At 33.2% G+C, this 19,287-nt stretch overlaps 2 protein-coding genes across 2 annotated transcripts; both read right to left on the bottom strand.

Annotated features, from left to right (window-relative positions):
- Positions 1 to 3,689: 3,689 nt before the first annotated feature.
- Positions 3,690 to 4,813, bottom strand: LOC143586341 (protein BIG GRAIN 1-like B). Its single transcript, XM_077067909.1, has one exon. The coding sequence runs from the start codon at positions 4,791 to 4,793 to the stop codon at positions 3,690 to 3,692; it is 1,104 nt and encodes a 367-aa protein (XP_076924024.1). The 5' UTR covers positions 4,794 to 4,813.
- Positions 4,814 to 13,826: 9,013 nt separating this feature from the next.
- On the bottom strand, positions 13,827 to 18,677 carry LOC143588312 (protein Brevis radix-like 3). Its single transcript, XM_077069356.1, has 5 exons — positions 18,066 to 18,677; positions 17,587 to 17,981; positions 15,711 to 15,846; positions 14,697 to 15,049; positions 13,827 to 14,185 (listed from the first exon to the last, which is right to left on the bottom strand). Exons 1-5 carry the CDS (start codon positions 18,189 to 18,191, stop codon positions 14,107 to 14,109), a joined length of 1,089 nt encoding a protein of 362 aa, XP_076925471.1. The 5' UTR covers positions 18,192 to 18,677; the 3' UTR covers positions 13,827 to 14,106.
- Positions 18,678 to 19,287: the final 610 nt, after the last annotated feature.

Genomic DNA, 19,287 nt, shown 5'->3' with positions numbered 1-19,287 from the left:
TTCGGGAGTTATTCAATTTGTGTTCTTGTTAATTAGTTCGGGGCTTAAAATTCTACATTGAAAAGAGAAAAGGTATAGTGTTTATATTTTTATAGAAACTTTATACTGGTAAAACTTGACAAAGATTTTGTTCATGTAAACCCGACAATGATGTTCTTCCTATAATATAAAATGTGCATAAATTGTCAATAGTTTGAAACCAACCAATATGGACAATTGTTGTCTCTTCACGTATTACAATTTTTATGTCCTGATCCTTTTATTTAAAAAATAATGTTTTTTTTTATTTTAAACCCTTTTTGGATTGTAAGAACTTGGTTTAACTAAATTGTGATATTTAAAAGATGGTAATAAAAATGATTTTGAAAAATCTATGAATCTAATTCGGGTTTGTATTATAGATGATGGGGATAATTAAACTTGATTACAAATAACTTCTATTTATAACTCTTTAATCCTTGACCTATACAAATCCTTATTAGATTCAACTAAATAAAAAATCCGTAAGTTTGTAAGTATGACAATTTGTCCTCTGTAATACAAAAGATTACTCTTAACAATATTAATGGTGAAAAGTTACATTCATCATACAATAAATTAAGTTTATCTAGAGATTAAATCGATAATAAAGTTTCAATTTCAAAATAAAATAAAAATAGCAAGCATATAAAATAAATGAGTTTTTATTATCTTATTCTTATTGATAGGAAAAACTATTTTAGTTAATACAAATTATTCCCTCTTGGTGTATTATCATATATTCTTGCAATTTAAAAGCATATATTGACTAAGAAATGTAAGGAGTGAATGGTATAATTATATTATTTACTTTGAAAACAATACAGGTTTATAAGTGTATAAAAGTTAGAAAAACATGATTGTATAATGGTTTGGATGAGTGTTAATTAACATATCTTGCGTTTGCTCATTAACTATAAAAGTTAACCTCACTTTCTTATCTCTTAAAAGGTATAAATCACCTTATATAATCTCGACAGAGATCATTGATTTTCTCGAAAACAAAGACAACCATCACTCCTGCATCTTTTCCCTAAAATGTTAACTAACTAATACATTTGTGATCAGTGTTAACTAAATGGTTGTTTAAGTAAATACATAAAGCTAACACCTGAAAACTTGAATCAAACCGTTATGCATGACCCGACTATATCAAACCAATATCATTAAAATGACCTATTTTGAGATATTTATAGAGATATAGCGTAATATCCTTTTTATAACTAGATAACTACGATCTAGAGAAAAATGTGTTGTTTGTAATAACACACACTTAAGGCCACCTATCACTAGTGGAAGTGTTGCACACTATTATACTAGCATAGTAGCATGCCTTCACTTAGCTTAGGTAAGGGAAGGCATAGATGCATTGTGTACCTTATTCAAGTTCTCAAAGCAAGAATAATCCCGTATATATTAGGTAATATCTGTAAATCATTAACCAATCAATTACAATATAGAAGTAAGGACAAAAATGAACCTTTTAATTATATTTGATTATAATAATTGTATGTATATCAAGACATTTATTATATATGCTGGGTCTTCAATGAAAAGTAAGTAGCAAAGATTTATGTAGACATAAAAAACATCTATAAATCCCTGTTTCTCCAAACCACTACACAGAAAATGATGTAAGCTTTGTTTTGTCAATTTGTGCTCATTGGATTCCCTCTAAATCAAGCATGATTAACCAAAGTCATTTTAGTTTTGTTTTAATTTTTTTTTAGTTCACCACATGTGTAGTGCTACTATAATTGATCATAATTTGGATTAACTGTATGTGAATAGTACTATTTTTAGTGTATATGAAAATGAGGATTAACGTGTTTCCCCAAATCAACATCCAACATACAACAACATTAAATTTGAAATCTAAGCTTAGTTTTTTTCATTTTTGGCAATATTCACTTTAACTTAATATGAACCTGTCCTAAAAAGGCTGTTATTATAATAGACATTTCAAGTGAGGCTATACTAACATAGTGACATTTTAAACATCATTTTTGTCCCATCTAATTTTAAAGTCTTACAGAATACTCTGTCTATATATATTTAAAATGTTTTTATATCTCATAGCACTATACAAACTTGAAGAACCTCAATTGTTAGTGCGAAAAAACATACAGGTGATACGGAAGATATTTAGAGTGAAATAGGTTTATGTTTAATAATTTAGTTGTCTTGTTGTCTAAGTTTCTAGGTGCCTATAAATAAGGAGGCTTAGGTTTATTTGTTTTCATTAACTATTTTTATGTATGAAGTTTGTTTCTTATAGATAAAAAAAAGAGTCTTATGCAATATCATGCTCGGTTTATTGAATCATTTAATATAATATAAGTTGTATTAGATATTCTAATAAAGTATAAACAAGCCTAGCTCGAGTTTGAAAAACTTCTCACGAGCTGAGCTCGAGTCTTAAAACTAGGGCTTGGAACAAGCAGAGCTCGAGCTGAAGCTCTATATTACATGATTTACATGTTTAAAAAAGACAGAGTCTGATCTTGTCTAAGTCATAGAGAAACACAAACCGTGTGTAAATACCAGAGCATTCAATTCGTTAAAGCGTTTACGTACATCTTTCAAAAACAATTTATCATTAAGCGGTTGATTCATATAAGAAATAATTAACTTGTGAATCAGGTCTAATAAAATAGTAATTAGTGATTTTAATAATTTATAGCTGTTAACAACAAACTCGTATATGATTGTTTAGAAAGTAAGATTTGGACTTTGGAGTCCAAAATGGTGAAAACCGGAAAGAAAAATCCACAGAAAATCTAAATGTTCCCCACACTTTGAGACCCACCAACACCAGTTTAATCTTATTCATCATTTCGTTAACGTGTTCCTGCTTTATCACTCCTAACGGTTCAATAACAACAAAAGTTATTTCTTAAACTATGTTTATAAATTATGATTTTGAAAACACAATTTAGCATAACCAAACCATGTAAACCAAAAAATATATATAATTAATATAATTTACTTATTGTTTGACACGTAATTAAAACATTTTGCATAATAAAAAGGACCCACGAATAGCATATAGAAAATAAAGTTAAAAAGTAATAATCTTCTTGCTAACATCTATTTCAATCTGATATTTGGGTATCAATCTCGATATTCTCCTTCCTTCACACTATTCACACCATCATCTTTTAATAATGTTATTTTTCTTTTAAAATAACATAACATAGGGTTTTTATTCAACATAGAAAAGGTTACTTCTAGTTCGAACTTCGAACATATCAATTGATAAGAAATTTTAAATTATTACAAATAAATCTGTTTAAACAAAAAAATCGGTATTATTACTGTATCGTCGGTTTTTCTATACCGTTCGTGGGTAATAGAGATACTGAGCACAAAAGTTACGCCCGATCATAAATCATATTTCTTTCACATTAGTAAACACCCAAATTCTTAATAATGAGAGTATTATTTAATTTTTTGAAAACCCTGATAATTATATCTAAATAAAATCCAAAAAATATAAAGAAAAATCAAATTACTTAATTTAACGGAATTACAAAATAAACAAAATTACTTCTAACAAATTAAACCCCACACCAAATAACTAACAAGTAACAAACTATATTTTGTTCAATTACATACGAAATCCGTCACCGAAGGCTACATGTATCCAGACGAGTAGTTTCATAAATCCGTCACCGACGGCTACATGTATCCAGACGAGTAGTTTCATACACAGGCAATTCGTCTCCATAATTCTCCATTCCAATTGCTGAAAAATTCTCCAGCTCAAACAGATCCGAACTTGTGTTACTAGCAACATCATCTTCATCGTCTTCATAACTCAGGTCAGCTTTCACATTACCTGTAATTAACTGATTCAAATCAACTTTCTTCTGGTAATTCCGCAACAAATTCCTCGCAGCTTCTTCAATTCGACGTGTTTTCTCATTCGAATAAGCCCTAGGCTCATCGTCGTTAGGTTTTTTAACGAATTTGAGTGCATGTAAACTCGATTCGTCACCGTACAACGATTTATGTCCACACGGTTGACAGTCGTCACCGACGATCACACTCACCGGATAAAACCTAACCGATCGCTTCTTATTATTGCTTAATTTGCCTCTAGACGACGGCGTTTTGCTCAAACATGACCGTGAGAATGATGACGCTGACGAGCATGTTGATGAGTTTGCGGATTTTGATTCGATTGAGGCGGTAGATGAATGCTTCGTCTTCTTCGTGTTGCTGGATGTGAAAATCGAGTTTAGAAACGTTGCTAGCTTACCGCCTGGAGATATCGGTTGCTTCGCCTTCTTTAAGTCTCCGTAGATCTTCATCGCTCGTGCTTTCGTCTTCACGAGCTTTCCTTCCTGTTTTTGTTTCGGTTGCGTGTCATTGAGTCGGTAGCGTTGCTGTTGCTGTTGCTGTTGTTGCTCTTGTTGTTGATGAGCGTTCATTTGTTTTGAATTGTGTACGTCGTGTCGGTTTTTGTTAGTACGGATAGGTTTATAGTAAACCGATTCGGTTTCTGAGGAAGAGAAGCCACCGCCAGTGCCACTGCTCGAATCCGAAGAGCTGGAACTCGAATGATTTGTTTTGAAATTACCAGCTAATCTTACTTCTTTCGCCTTCCAATTCTCAATCATGTCATGTTGATAATAGCTGCTACTCTGTTTTGGCCTAGTGGTTTCTCGATAACTAGCCGATTTACGGTCATCTCGTTCGTCGAACGAGCGGTAGATCTCATCGAGTAAGGAAGATGAGAAGGAAGGATGCTCTCTGGCTGATCTATACATGATTAATTGTGTGTAAAGACTAAAGAGAGTGAGTTAAAAACTTACAATGGGTTACAATGAAGTGAATAATATTGTGTGGAGGAAATAATGGCATATCTAAGGGTAAAGGAAATGGGAACACATGTGGAGGAAAAAGTGAGAAAAGTGTTGAGAGTGGATTGCTTGTCTAGTTACAATGAGTGAAAATGGAGAATTTGGGAACACAGTGGACAAGAGTGATGATTTGGGGTTTAGAGAAGCCATTGGAGTGAAGTGGAAAACATGGTTTTATTGATGATGATGATGATGATGATGATGATGATAATGATGAAAGAGAGTGGTGGTGGTTGTGAATATGTGATGGTGGGTGGTTCAATTCTCTTCAAATTATGCTGCTGCCTTTTTATAAAGAGAGCAGAGGAGGATGTTGTAAGGGGATGTTGATGCTCATGCCTTTATCTTCCTCTAGGAACTATGAGGCAGAGATATAAATATACAATAATGAGGTATGGTTACTTTACCAAACTTCATAAATAAATCTGAAATATTCAGAATGGGTGTTAAATAGGGTATGAGACGAATATAATATCAGGTAACATTTGATATGATTAAAAATATACAAACATCGGAAACATATATATTCATAACTATTTTGTTTGTATTTTTGTTTTAATGTCACTAAGGGGGTTTTTGAGATTTTGCTTATTCTAGTTAGCAACTTATGACTTATAAATTTTAAAAAAAGTTAAAACGCGTTTTATATGGTGTGTTATTATGAGAGAATAAGTTAATAAAGTTGTAACTTATTAACTTATAAAAAAAATTATAAGGATGTAAAATAAGGAATCCCAAACACCCCATAATTAATAAATTAATTTGCTAATTTGTTGATAGGAAGAATGGTGAAATAGTAAGAATTGTATTTAAATATTCTAACAAATAACTTTCAAAATACTAACTGATATACACAATACTCACGATTATATTGATACCTTGATGAGTATTAGGCAATGATATTGAGTCTAATGAATGCACTATTGTATAATCAGGTATAGAACTCAGGGGCGAAGCTTGGACTAAGTCGTCGAGGGGGTCGGATTCAAAATGTATACAAAATTTCACAAACGAAGGTGATGGGCTCAAATTTTCGGCCAAAAGGGGCTAAGTTTAAACTACGTATAAAAAATTTCGGCCGAAAACGACTAAATTTTACACTACGTATAAGACATTTCGGCCGAAACGGCTAAATTTTACACTACGTATAAGAAATTTCGGCTGAAAACGGCTAAATTTTACACTACGTATAAAATATTTCGGTCGAAAACGACTAAATTTTACACTACGTATAAAAAATTTGGCCTGAAAACGGCTAAATTTACACTACGTATAAAAATTTCTGGACGAAAACGGATAAATTTGCACTACTGCGTAAAAAACAGGGGGGCCGGGGCCACCCCTGGCCCTAAGCCCCTAAGCAATCTTCGCCACTGATAGAACTGGGGTTATCAATACTTGACCAAAACTCGTTCCATTGTCATCCATATAATTCATTTCTTATTCTTATTGATATGAGTAAAATGTAGAGTTTATGATAAGAATTATATAGATATGAATAATGAAATAATGAACATAGACATGCAACGAACACATTTAACTTGAAGGCAATCCCAATAATAACGTTTTAGAGGGCTTATAAACAGGTAACGTTGTGCTTGCTACATTCACCTCTATCTTGCTCACTTATGAGCATACCCTTCTCTCCCTCCCTCAAAACACCCAAAACCGGACCACTATGGATACACAACAAACAATGAAAATGAACACTTAAGCGGAATGCTTGTTTGTATTTGTTTGTCAAAAAATGAACAAGCTTATATACGTTTATCGATGTTTAAAACAAAAATAAACAAAAACCAATAAAAAATAAATAACAATATTCCGATTATAATCTTTAGTCATCGTCACACGAGTAATAAATATATAAAATTTACTAATAAACACGCATCAATATTCAAACTAAATTGTCTAAATAAAATTATTATTCAAAAATTAAATCAATACAAACTTATAAAACGACCAAAAAACACAAATAAATCAACTAATATGTAAATGGGTCAATCGATATTACTAATAGTTAATTAATATATTAATTTAAATAGATTATGTAGTATATAAAAATCCGGTATTATAGAAGAAGGTATTTTGATGTGGTATTTTGATGTGTTATGTAGTATATAAAAATCCTGTATTATATAAAATCAGTCTATTAGAGTCTTAACGTTTTTACCAACAAAATTACCAATGTTCCGTTTAAACATTTGAATATTTTGTGAACAAATACAACCTTTTCAACCAATTCCATTTCACTTGAGTAATCACTCACGCGCATCTTTACATAAGCATGGTCAAACACTACAAATAAATTATAAATTTATAAGTGAGAAAAATGAGATATTGATATAACAACTTTTAAGGACAATACCACATACAAAATAGACCTTTAATTTAAAGTATTGGTGTCACTATTACTGTATTACGGGTCGCATTCACTTCGGAACCTACACGGTTGGGCATTTTTTATATATATTTAAAATCTAATATTGTTAATTTTGTATATTTTTTTTCATTATAATATATCGTTTCAATTTTATCAAAATTTTGTAGTTGTGACTCGTGACTTCTAGTCTTCTACGACATGAGATTTACATTTATTCAACCTTGGGTAAGTATACCGTTAGGGGCGCTTGTGTATCACATCGAATTTATACACTTTTGACAAACTAAAAATATTATTATTCGAATTGTGAGATAACTATATCCGGGTATTACACTAGATAATTCTTATGTGTTTCTTACATTTATCTATAAAAACTGATTTTTGGAGTGTTTGAATGAGTTTTTAAATTTTACTTATTTGATTTTTGAAAAGGAAAAGGTGTCAAAGTTACTCCAAAAACTTCAAAATTTACTTTTCAAAAATCAAATAAACAAGTTTGAAATGCTCAACCAAACACCCCATTTGTTTGAATGTTCATACGATGCGAAAGGACATAACTCAATCAATCTAGCTAAACATCGACCTTAACACCTTACCACTACAACAACACAACTCTAGGCTGATTATCTCGCATCGAAACACAATTAATAATTAGCTACCATTCACCAAAAAGTAACATAAATTTTCGGGTAAATATATAAAAGTTCTTTACATATATAATATATTGACGTTAAGACTTACTTTGAGTAGTTGCATCAAAGTGGTGTAACTTTTTTTACCATTCTGTATTGAATATAAGATAAAATAACTTTGTAGTATACAAACCTTTTATAATATATTTTTCATTATAAAATATATTTTTATATAATAAGCCATCAACCAACCTTAATTATAAATTATTCTCCAATGGAAAAAAGAGAGCATATACGACTATGTGTAGTGGAGAACTACAAGCTAAGGGGGATTTTCGACACGTGGTGTCACGTGACAGTTGGACTACTTTCATTTTAGAATCGTAGTGGAGTTATCGCTCTTTTTAATTTTTTATTATTATTTTCAACCCTTCACAGCCAGCGACAAAGGTACCCCCCACCCACCCACCACACGCAGTACACTTATCGCCCAAAAATCGTCGGGGGAGAGGGGGGTTGTTGTCACCGAAAATCACCCCAAAAACCTGCATTTTGTCACCCACTAGGCATGGCCTAATAAAATATATCTTGTCACTATATATTGAACTAGAGAATTTGTGTGCATGTGAATGTATAACAGGACTAGTGAGAAAAGCATATAGATTGTCGTACTATAAAAGTGGGCGTATTGTAATAATACTAGAATTGTAGTAGCCTTACAATACAAGTAATGTGTTGCGCATGCAACATTCCTTACCTTTTTTACACACATATATATATATATATGTATATACAAATACATGTGTGTCTGTGTCCGTGTGCATGGGGTGGGGATCTAGGACTACTACTAGTTATCGTCATTCGTCAGTGGGAATATAATCATTCCACTCGTGGCTTCTCCACTCTTTTTCTATAATTAATTTGACCTAATATGCCATTACACATGATATAATAATATACATTCTACTTTTTATGTGTTCATCTCTAATTCAAGCTACCCTTAAAAAAATAATAATAGATTGTGCTTCATCGGTTTATAAACTAGCCCACCGGTCTTAAAATCACCCAACCAACAAAGGGATCAGGCATGGATCAACGCGATGTCTTAATTAGTCAAATCTTACAGATTTCGTGTCCACTAAAGAGATATCGAGGCTAGAGGTGTGCGTGGCGCGGTTCGGTGCGGTTTTTGGGTAAAACCAAACCGAAAATCAAACTTCGGTTTTTGGAGTTTTTGAAACTGTTCGGTTTCGGTTTTTACTTTTTAGGTTTTTGTTTTTGTTTCGATTCGGTATCGATTTTTTCGGTTTAACCATTTGAGCTTGAAAATTAGGCCGAAAAAAAAAGTTGGGAAAAAATAATGAATTTAGGTATAAATAATTTTGTTAATTGTAAAAAAATAGACTTTCATACATTTGATCAAAAATATTGGAGTTATATATTTATTAAATTCCTATAAATTACTTAATATAAAATATAAAAAAACAAAATTTAGGAATTCGGTTCGGTTCGATTTTTTCGGTTTTTTTTACATGCAAAACCAAAACCGAACTGTTAGTGCGGTTTTTAAAAAAACATAAAACCAAACCGTCGATTTGTTTCGGTTCGGTTTTTTCGGTTTCTTGCACACCCTAATCGAGGCAAAAGGAACACACGCTTTATATATCATAGTTTTTTGCACGAGATAGTTGTAAATAAGTTGTATCACATTTAAGTGTGTCTATGTGAAAGTAGTACTAGGATGGACATGCTTTGTGACATGGCAAAGAAAAATATACTAGTGAGCTTCTTGTGAGCAACATATTGGTTTATGTGAGATGCTAAATTTTTGTTTGTTTTTATTGGTTATTACAGTTCATCAAAGACGTATCAGTTCAAAATTGTTTGATCTATTAGCTAGTAAGTGAACCCGTAACACTCACGGTTCCCTGGTTATACAGGTCTGGTCCGGTGTGGTCCGATTTTCAAAACATGGTACCACACTACCACATATGAAACCTTATATGGCCACGTGGAAAAATTGACCCACTTCACAACAAAAACAAGTGACCACTTTATGCATCTCTTGGTTAAGACCTGCCTATGTGTTGTTGTGTGTGGTTAATTACCTTAACACAATTATTCATCCAACTTAGAATCAGATAAAAGTACAAACTCCATGATATAAAAAGGTAACTTTACACCTTTTCTCCACTAAATTGTAACAATTAACTTTACATAAATCACTAAGTAAAAAAAAGGTTAATTAGTTAAAACACACCTTCAGAACACATGCAACATAAAGTGCTACTTGTGAGTTGTGAGGGTCTTCGTTGTGCAAATACAAAGAACAAAATCGTTGGTAAATAATTTTTAGAGTTCATTTCGTGAGAAAAACTACTAGCAAGATGTATTTTTGGTCTCTAAATTTGTGGCCGTATCACATATAAATTTTAAAATTTTTATTTTATTTACCCGTTATAGAAAATGATACTTTATGCTTAATATAAATTTATTAGCTTCTAAATTTGCAATCAACGAGTTCCTTCCAAAATTAGCAACATAATTTAAATATGTAGTTATACATCGGTCACAATCTTAATGATTAGCTTAATTTTTGTTGGTTATTTTAAAGCAAATTCAATCACAAAAGCTGACAAATGTTCGACATATTTGGAGTTGCCACTCTTAGCATGTTGTAAATGAGTCAAGCCGTGTCCACCCATGTTTGACTTGAGATCGACTCGTTTATCTTAACGAGCTAAAATATTGAGCTCGAGCTACGCTCTTCAAGAGCTCGATTGGCTCATTTACTTCCAAAAATATTCAAATTTTGTATTCTTTTTACACAAAGTGGTATATATGAAGTAAAAGAAATTAACATACACATAATATGCTGAATTTGTAACTTTTATTTTGTAATTTGTGTTACAACTTTAAGTTATAATTTTTTATATTAAAATTTGGGCTTTAATTTAAATGAGCCAAACGAGCCAGCCAAGTTGTGAGCTAGCCTTTTCTTGGTCTCGGCTCATCTTTACAAATGAGTCGATTTCAAGCGATCCCGAGTCACGAAATTTTTAACAGCCATAACTCAGACATGTTGAGATTTTTTTGCTTGAATTCATGTTGTTACCAATGCCGGTTTCTAATTCATGTTGTTACCAAAGCCGGTTTCTAATAACGAAATGGCACAATATCTAGGATACTAAGGTGAATAATTCAAAATGAATTCATAGCAATAAAAGCAAAAATCAAATCTGCACAAAGAATCCAAAAAAGTAAAGGGACTATGATCAGTAGTATAAAGACTGCTGGCACCATGCATCAAAGAACATGGGGATTAATTAAACATTTAAAAGAAAGACAATAAGATTCTTTTGGTGGCCCTTCAATTCTCATTCTTTTGATGCTTTTTTTTCTTTTGTGAATAAAACTTGTATCAAGACAAGAGTGAGTGTCTGCAATCCCGATAAATTATAACAACAATCTCTGGGAATAGAAGGAGAATACCAAAAAAACAAAAAACAAAACAAACTTCTTGAAAAGATCATCATCGCTTTTGCTTTACATGATATCACATGGCCAAGAATTTAATCAACAATGGTTTGAGTAATCAATCATCAAAATCACGGAAATTAAGGAGGGTCCATATAACGGGCCGTGTCATATTTTGTTATGTAATCGGATTTTCTTTTAGGAAAATGCGTGTTGGAACTTGGAACTTTCAAATTTCGCTGGTTGAGAAGAAAACGTGATTTTTTTAGATGAAACGTGTTGTAACGCTTATTTGAGGAAAAAGTAGATATTCTTTTAGAAGGAAAAGATTTTTATAAAATAACCCTCTAAACGAAAGGCTCTAGTTCTAGACACTGGGTATGAAGAACTAGTAAAGCACTAAAGTTTAACATATGCATTTGTTTTAAATATTTGTAAAATAACTTTAATGAAAGTGGCAAAGTGTAATGTAAACAAAGAATATCCGTACAGGCCTTGTGGCCCACCATGCCACAAGGACACAAGGTAAAACTAAACTACTAAATAAAACCAATCTGAAATATCCAAAATAGATTGGGCCCAACAAGCCCAACGGGTAGTCTAACATGGTAACATGTGTGATTAGAGGTGCACAAATTGGGTTTTTTAAATATCCGGGTTCACGTATGACCGGGAACAGGTATGACCGGGTATTGGTAATAATCGGGCTGGGTATTGTCTCTAAAAACCATACCCTATGCATCAGGTTCGGGTCGGGTATAGAACCGGGTATTCTAAGACCGGGTATTTGAATACCCTATTATCGGGTATTGAAAAAACCTCATTTACGGGTTTTTTCGGGTTGTTTTCCGGGTATTTTTCGGGTATATATTGGATTTTTTAAAAGTTTGCACTTTTTAGAGTATTTTTCGGGTATTTTTAAGGTATTTTCAGGTATACATCGGGTATTTGAAATACCCGGTTTGGGTATTGGAAAAACCCGGTTCCGGGTATGAAACCGGTTGGGGTTTTCGGGTATTACCGGGTACAAATCGGGTCCGGGTTTTAGTGCCAAAATGCACACCCTATCCGTACCTTACGGGTAGGGTCGGGTACTAAAAACCCGGGTATTAGAAAAATCGGTTCCGGGTTCAGGTTTTTTGTGCACATCTATGTGTGATTGTGTGTTTTAGCTTTTATTTTATTTTTCTTCTCTTTTAATAAAATTATTATACATAATTACATAGTCTCAGTTTTTTTTTTTCGAACTGTGAACTTTTATAAACAACCAACCAAACACCTACAAAGCATCTCCACAACTCGGAAAGAGGTCACCTAAAAAAGAAAGCAAAAAAGGAAAAACTACATAAGCAAGAATTTACACCAATTCGACCAATTTATACTTCTATTTTTTGACCTATGTTTGAACTTTGAACCAAAAAAAAAACAAAAGACTTGATGTCCGTAATTATTTCTTCAATCTTCACATCTTTGCCTTCAAAAACTTTCCCTAGCCTTCCAAATTCTCCAACAAGCAATGATAATAACCAGTGGCGAAGCTTGGACATAAATGTCGAGGGGGCCGGACTCAATATGTATAAAAAAATTCATAAACTAGAGGGGCGTGGGCTCAAAATTTCGGTTGGAAACGGGTAAATTTACACTATGTGTAAAAATTTTCGGCCGGAAAAGTATAGACCGAGCGAAAAAACGGAGGGGTCGGGCTCAAAATTTCGGTCGAAAACCGGTAAATTTACACTATGTATACAAATTTCGGAAAAAAAAAAGATAAATTTACACTACCGAGCGAAAAACGGAGGGGGCCGGACTCAAAGTTTCGGTCATAAACGGGTAAATTTACACTATGTATAAAAAATTTTAACAATCCAACTAAGCTTCGTCCTTGATAATAACCCCATGAAGCACTTCCTTGTTAGCCCCAATATGATTGACTTTGTGAAACTCCAACAAATCTCTAACTGAGAAACCAAAGATAGGAGGAACTTTACACCAATGACTGATGTGTTCCCACACTACCGTTTACACCGACTGATTCAGTTGATTGTAATTTGTAATTCTAAGTCTTTTTTTGTTTTTGTTACCGTCCAGGCATATAGTATAGACCACATTCACTAATGTGTAAATAGTTTCATTAGGGCTTAACCGTTACACACCGCCTCATAGCGAAACTTTATATAATCATTTTAGTACTTAGCAATTAGCATGACTTAATATTAGAAACAAACCTTCGTTAATATATAACTAATTCTTCTATAAATTACAAATACGATAGAATTTAGTCGCAAAAATTAAGAGTAAATTGAAGAGATGCAAAGGGTGTGGCCGTGTGGTTGCCTGGCTTGTGGGCATTAATAGGGTCTTTTTTGGACTATTTGGGCTGAAATGTCCCGAGCCCAAACTAAAAGACGATAAACAAAGCTAATTCAAACCTTACAACAAACCATATCATATCATATCATATCATATAGATCTGAAAACCAAATGCCCAGTTAACCCGTGTAATTTATTAGATATCCAAATTAAACGTTATCTAAAAGGATATAATATAAACTTTAATTCCAACACATAATTAGCTATGAATTTCAAATGAATGGTGACGCGCCCTGACCCAAGATGTCACACATCTTGAAAAGAAATACAAAGCCACCACAAAAACTGAAATTGCTGGGTTGAACATACTCGACCTAAAGAAAACAAGAATCGTCTCCAAACAAAGGCCGATGATCTATCACAAGTACTGTTCCTGAATTCGGGCTTTGTTCTGTTCCCACCACATCCTTGCATTCGTTTCTCCAAACTTTTCTCGACTGAAACATAAATGGAAAATAATATCATGTATCCGTACTCCACTAAAGTAATACAAAAACGTATCATGGTATCAATTTGGCAAACATGTTATAAGTTTTGTAAAGCCAAAAACTATAGGTTTACAGCATCTATTTGTTGCCTACTTCTGAAAAACACATCTTAGAATTTTCAAGCAATTTATTTATTCAAAATTACTTATAGTAACACCTTGCATGATGACGAAAACGCCCTAAAAACTGAGGGGCATAAATACCCATGTTATAGTTCAAAAAGTTAGCAACAGCTGGATCTACAGCATCGGTTTGTTGCTTACTTACAGACAAGACACATTTTCATGTGTAGGGGCATTTTAGTCGTTTTACATTTTTTTAAGCAAGCTTTTAGCCAGAATTGGCAAAAATGAAACAAAACTGATACCAAAAACTTGTTGGATGACATAAATGCCCTCAAAAATTCAAAAAGACAAGTGATATGTGTGGCCTGTTTTATCCTAAAGAACAAAAATTTCACCTGAAACGAACACGCCTCAGCTCACGATTGCCACCTGGCAGTGCTCTGATGGTGATGTAAACGCCTGGCTCATCTTGCTCGACCCATTCGGTTTCCAAATCACTGGCGTTGCTCATAGAAAGCTCTCCAGAGTGATCATCACCGTCACCCTCTTCCTCTCTGGATGAACTACTCCTTGCAGAAGCCAATGATGATGTTTCAGTTTTAGCCCCACTTATGCTCGACAGTGCAGGAGTTGATGCAGGCCCAGTAGACACGTTGCATGTTTGTTTTGGGTAAAAATTCCTAGGTGGTGGTTCCTTGCTAAGTGGTGGTGTCACAGGGCTGTTCTCAAAAGAGCGGATTTTTGAGCTCTGAACGGGATAATAAACATCCACATATCAGTTATGATACAAAGGATGTATCTGATCAATGGTAATAATAAAAACAAAATGACTAATTTATCCCTCATTTCTATTACATATTATTTAAATATTGTAATCACCTTTTTTATTGTTTAACACTTTAACAGTAAATATTGATGTTTAGGACTATAAACGAGAAATGCTATAAAAACATTTATTATTAATACGTATTCGTATCATATAGTAATTGATAAAAGATTTATGGGATTTCGATAACATATAAGCATGTCATTTTTGACATTTTATTATTAACTTCTTAAAGTAGAATTTGTCAACCACTGAACAGCTTATTATTATTGAAAATATTGGGAATACAGTTGAAAGATATTTTTATCAATTTAAATCATTTCAATTATATATCAGAAAGTTGTTATAGTCATTTTATCTATTAACATCTTAAATTACACTCAAAAACACATCTATAATTACTATCTCGAGCAACAACTTATATTACAACCGACAATTTGATCCTAATTATTAATATCACATAACCGATAAACCGGTTTCAAAATGCACACTCCAAACCACGCATTAATTATGCGCGAATTTACCCCCCTAATCAGGCAAATAAAATCATAACTTAATGGTGGAAGAGGGTATGAAGGCTGACCTCGTCTTCGGACTTTGGTGGATCGGGTACTGGTACACCTTGATGATTGAAACGCTGAACATTATATAACTCCATAACCTTGTCAGAGTTCTCAGCCCACCACCTTTGAGCTTGCCTTTTGTTGAACATTTCACGACTTGTATAATAACACCATATAAATGTCAAAGAAATCAGAATCTAAGTCACTTATTATGCTACTTACTGGTAATAGGCTTCACAAGAACAAAAACATGTTCTTTAGGTGAACATAAGCAGTTGTTTCTATTAACTTATTTAGATATCTTCAATTAAGCGTGTTTTGAGTAAAAAAAAGTAAGAACAGATGCATAATAGCAGAAAAACCATAAAAATGAATGAACATAACGGATAATTCATGTGTACAGTGTGAATTATTTTTCAACCACATTGAGAAGTCATCATACAAATCTTACTAGTCACTACTATCTTTAAATAATATCACAGGCCATCTAAAAGCGCAGCTCCTTGTTATGATCACTATTATACAAGTCATAAAACAGCCTTTTTTTGCGATTAACAAAGGGAAATGATACATAATTCAAATTTCTAAAGACATGTCTGAAAAACAGAATAAAAAAACACAACGTAAAGTTTTAAAATACAGGACGGTCCCCTAAGTTTTCAAGGACAACAGTTCAAATTATAGCTCTATTTCATTTTTGGATGAAAGTAAAAAACAACATTTCATCTGAAATGAAATTTTGAAAGGACCCCATTGCATTATTTGGACAATGGTATTATTAAACCAATTATGTAGAACTGCAAGGGTCCCCTTAGTTCATCATCCAGAGAATAAAGTCACAATCGTTGTCTAACAATAACGGGATGTATGGTAGGTAGCATAGCACTACATACACGTCTAAAAGAGACAATTTTCCCGTGCAACACGAACTTCATAATCATAGTTCATATGCATAGTGGTATTTCCTGCTACACGTGCTTTATAAAGGTGATTTTGATGCACACATATTCCATTATGGGAACACTCTTTAGGATAAAATGGGGTTCACCATGTGATGTTAACAGCAGAAAACAAAGCATATGTATTTGTTTACCAATCATTATATTATGTAGGATGTACCAACTACCAACTCCTAGGTTAGAAACTACACTAGCATATAAGATACTTTATAGAACTCTAATTATGTAGCATGTTGATTCTTGCCAAAATGATAATATAACACAAGTTAGGAAAGAATCTATCAGTTTATCACATTTTAATATGTAAATTCTCTATGTTGTGGGTCTCAACTACATTTTTGTCCATCAAATAAATGGTCCCACTATCACATCTTTATTCCTTTCCCCCATCATGTGGAGAAACAAACAAGACTTCAAAAGAAAAAGTTAGCTAACTTAAACAACCAAAACATTATGCTATAACCATATAGGGGTTTGTTTATCATTGTATCTTGCCTCTAATTAGGTGTCATTAGTTCACTTTGTTCCACTTGTTTCTTATTGTCTAATGTGTAGTGTGTGTCTTTTTTTTCTTTTATAAATCAAGACTATATTTATTTAGTGTGAATGAGTTAGAATGCTAGATGACTCAAACCAACAAATCAAGGTCTAAACAAACTATAATGGACCCACAAAGACTTAGGTTTGTTGACTATATACTGCTTTTACAATAGTTAGATGTGTCTTCATTATAGCTTGTTTTCATTATGTGAAAAGAGCTAAGTGGGATTGCTGATGTTAACCCACACCCAATTGGGGGCCACTTCCATAAATCAGGGCATTATGCAGCCTATTGTCCATTTCACATGCTACTTAAAATTTGACTTTAACAACAACAACAAATAAAACATTACCAACAGATCAAAACTTGTAACCAAATTCGAATTTAAATCAATACCTGAATCGTATTCGTTTTAGATCGTTGCCTCCTTGAGGTAACGAATTAAACGTAATAAGCACTCCAGGCTCCACCTGAGCAACCCATTCTTTAACCTCATTTTCCTCAATAAACTTAATCGATTCAATTCGATCAATCCGGTCACTGTACGATGCCGGAGTGCTCCCACCGCTCGAAAGCCCCTTCAATCTAGCCTCCATTTCCTTCCCCCAAACCTTAGGTGTCGAATTCGAATTGCAACCTCTTTGATACCCAATATTAAACCTACTAGACTCCGAACCGCCTTCAGAGTCCAAATAATCACCATTCCGATTATTATTATTATCATTAGACGATCCGGCACAAGGCCTGCAGTTCTTATACGCTCCAGATGCCTTCACCGCAATATCCTTGATCTAAATCAACCAATTCACAATATTATCAATACACATAATAAATTTGACAAGTTATAACTTTATATTAACATTAACATTAATAACCTGAGATGTGAGAGCTTTAGTAGCTGGCTTATTACTGCGAGGCGTACCGCCCGCAGAGTCATCATCTTCCAGTTCCTGAAGAGATCCACCATTCCGCTGCTTCGAACACGCGATACACGTCAGCATATCGATTTATAGTTACCGATCTCTAAACACTCGAGTTTTCAAAATAAGCAAAATAATAGATCAGAATCAGATGCAGTATTTGCAATCCAATTTGAACGAATTAAATCTCCAAATTAAATGTTTGCATCAGAAAAACTGGATCAGGGAGAATAAATATTATATATAAATATTTAGTAACAAAAACACAGATTTGAATTCACGCGGTTTGCGTGTGTGAGTGAGGAGTAAATAAGAAAACCGTTATTATTAAGCAATTTGTAAGTAGCTCAACTAATAATAATAATAACTTTAAGCTTATTATTATTATTACTATTAATTGATGAACAAACACACAAATTGTGATATAACATAATAAGCCTTTTAGTACACTAGCGAATGTGTATTAATTTGTGTAGGAGAGAATGAGGTTGTTGTTGTGATGACATAATGGCCGTACTGGTGACGGAGGCGACGGCGATTGGCGGTGGTGGTTGTGGTAGTGGTAGTGGTAGTACTTATTATTATTATTATTAGTAGTGACTGTGAGAATAACTACTGTACTTTGGATTGGTGTACGGTCAAGAACCGGATTGAGATGTCAAAGTTAAGAACCGGTTTTTAAAGCAGCAGACGTATTGGGACCGGATTTAGGAGATTGAATGTTAATAATTTAAAAGTTAAAATATATTTATTGATAATAATTGTTAGTGATGGACTTTTTTTAACTGTCAAACAAATCTTTTAAATCGGTTATTGACTAAATTTATCACATCGGAATAAATTTGTCTTTCGATTCGGGAAAAACCTTCACCTAAGGTTAACGCTCGTGAACACTCGCCTGAAGGCACGACAGTGCGGTGAGATAAAACTCATTCAGTTCAAGGATCCAACTAGTCACCTACTCGCTTAGTCTCTTGTCATCACCCTGGTGTCTCTGAAACTAAATGTTCAGGGCAGAAATCGAATCTAGATTACATGAAATATCAAATCTCACCCTTATAGCCTTACCACTCCACTAACAGTTCATTTACTGTGAGGCCAATGTTATTCATGACTTGTACTTCTTCTTTTTTTTAAAAAAGGAAAAACAAACTCGGTCTAGTAACTATATATCGAC

Source organism: Bidens hawaiensis, unplaced genomic scaffold (assembly GCF_021521415.1).
Source record: "Bidens hawaiensis isolate Kalapana, Puna unplaced genomic scaffold, B.hawaiensis_p1.1 tig00001575_1, whole genome shotgun sequence".
In the NCBI taxonomy this organism is placed as follows: Eukaryota; Viridiplantae; Streptophyta; class Magnoliopsida; order Asterales; family Asteraceae; genus Bidens; species Bidens hawaiensis.
Note: the sequence above shows the minus strand (reverse complement) of the source record. Positions and strands in the feature narration are given on the sequence as shown.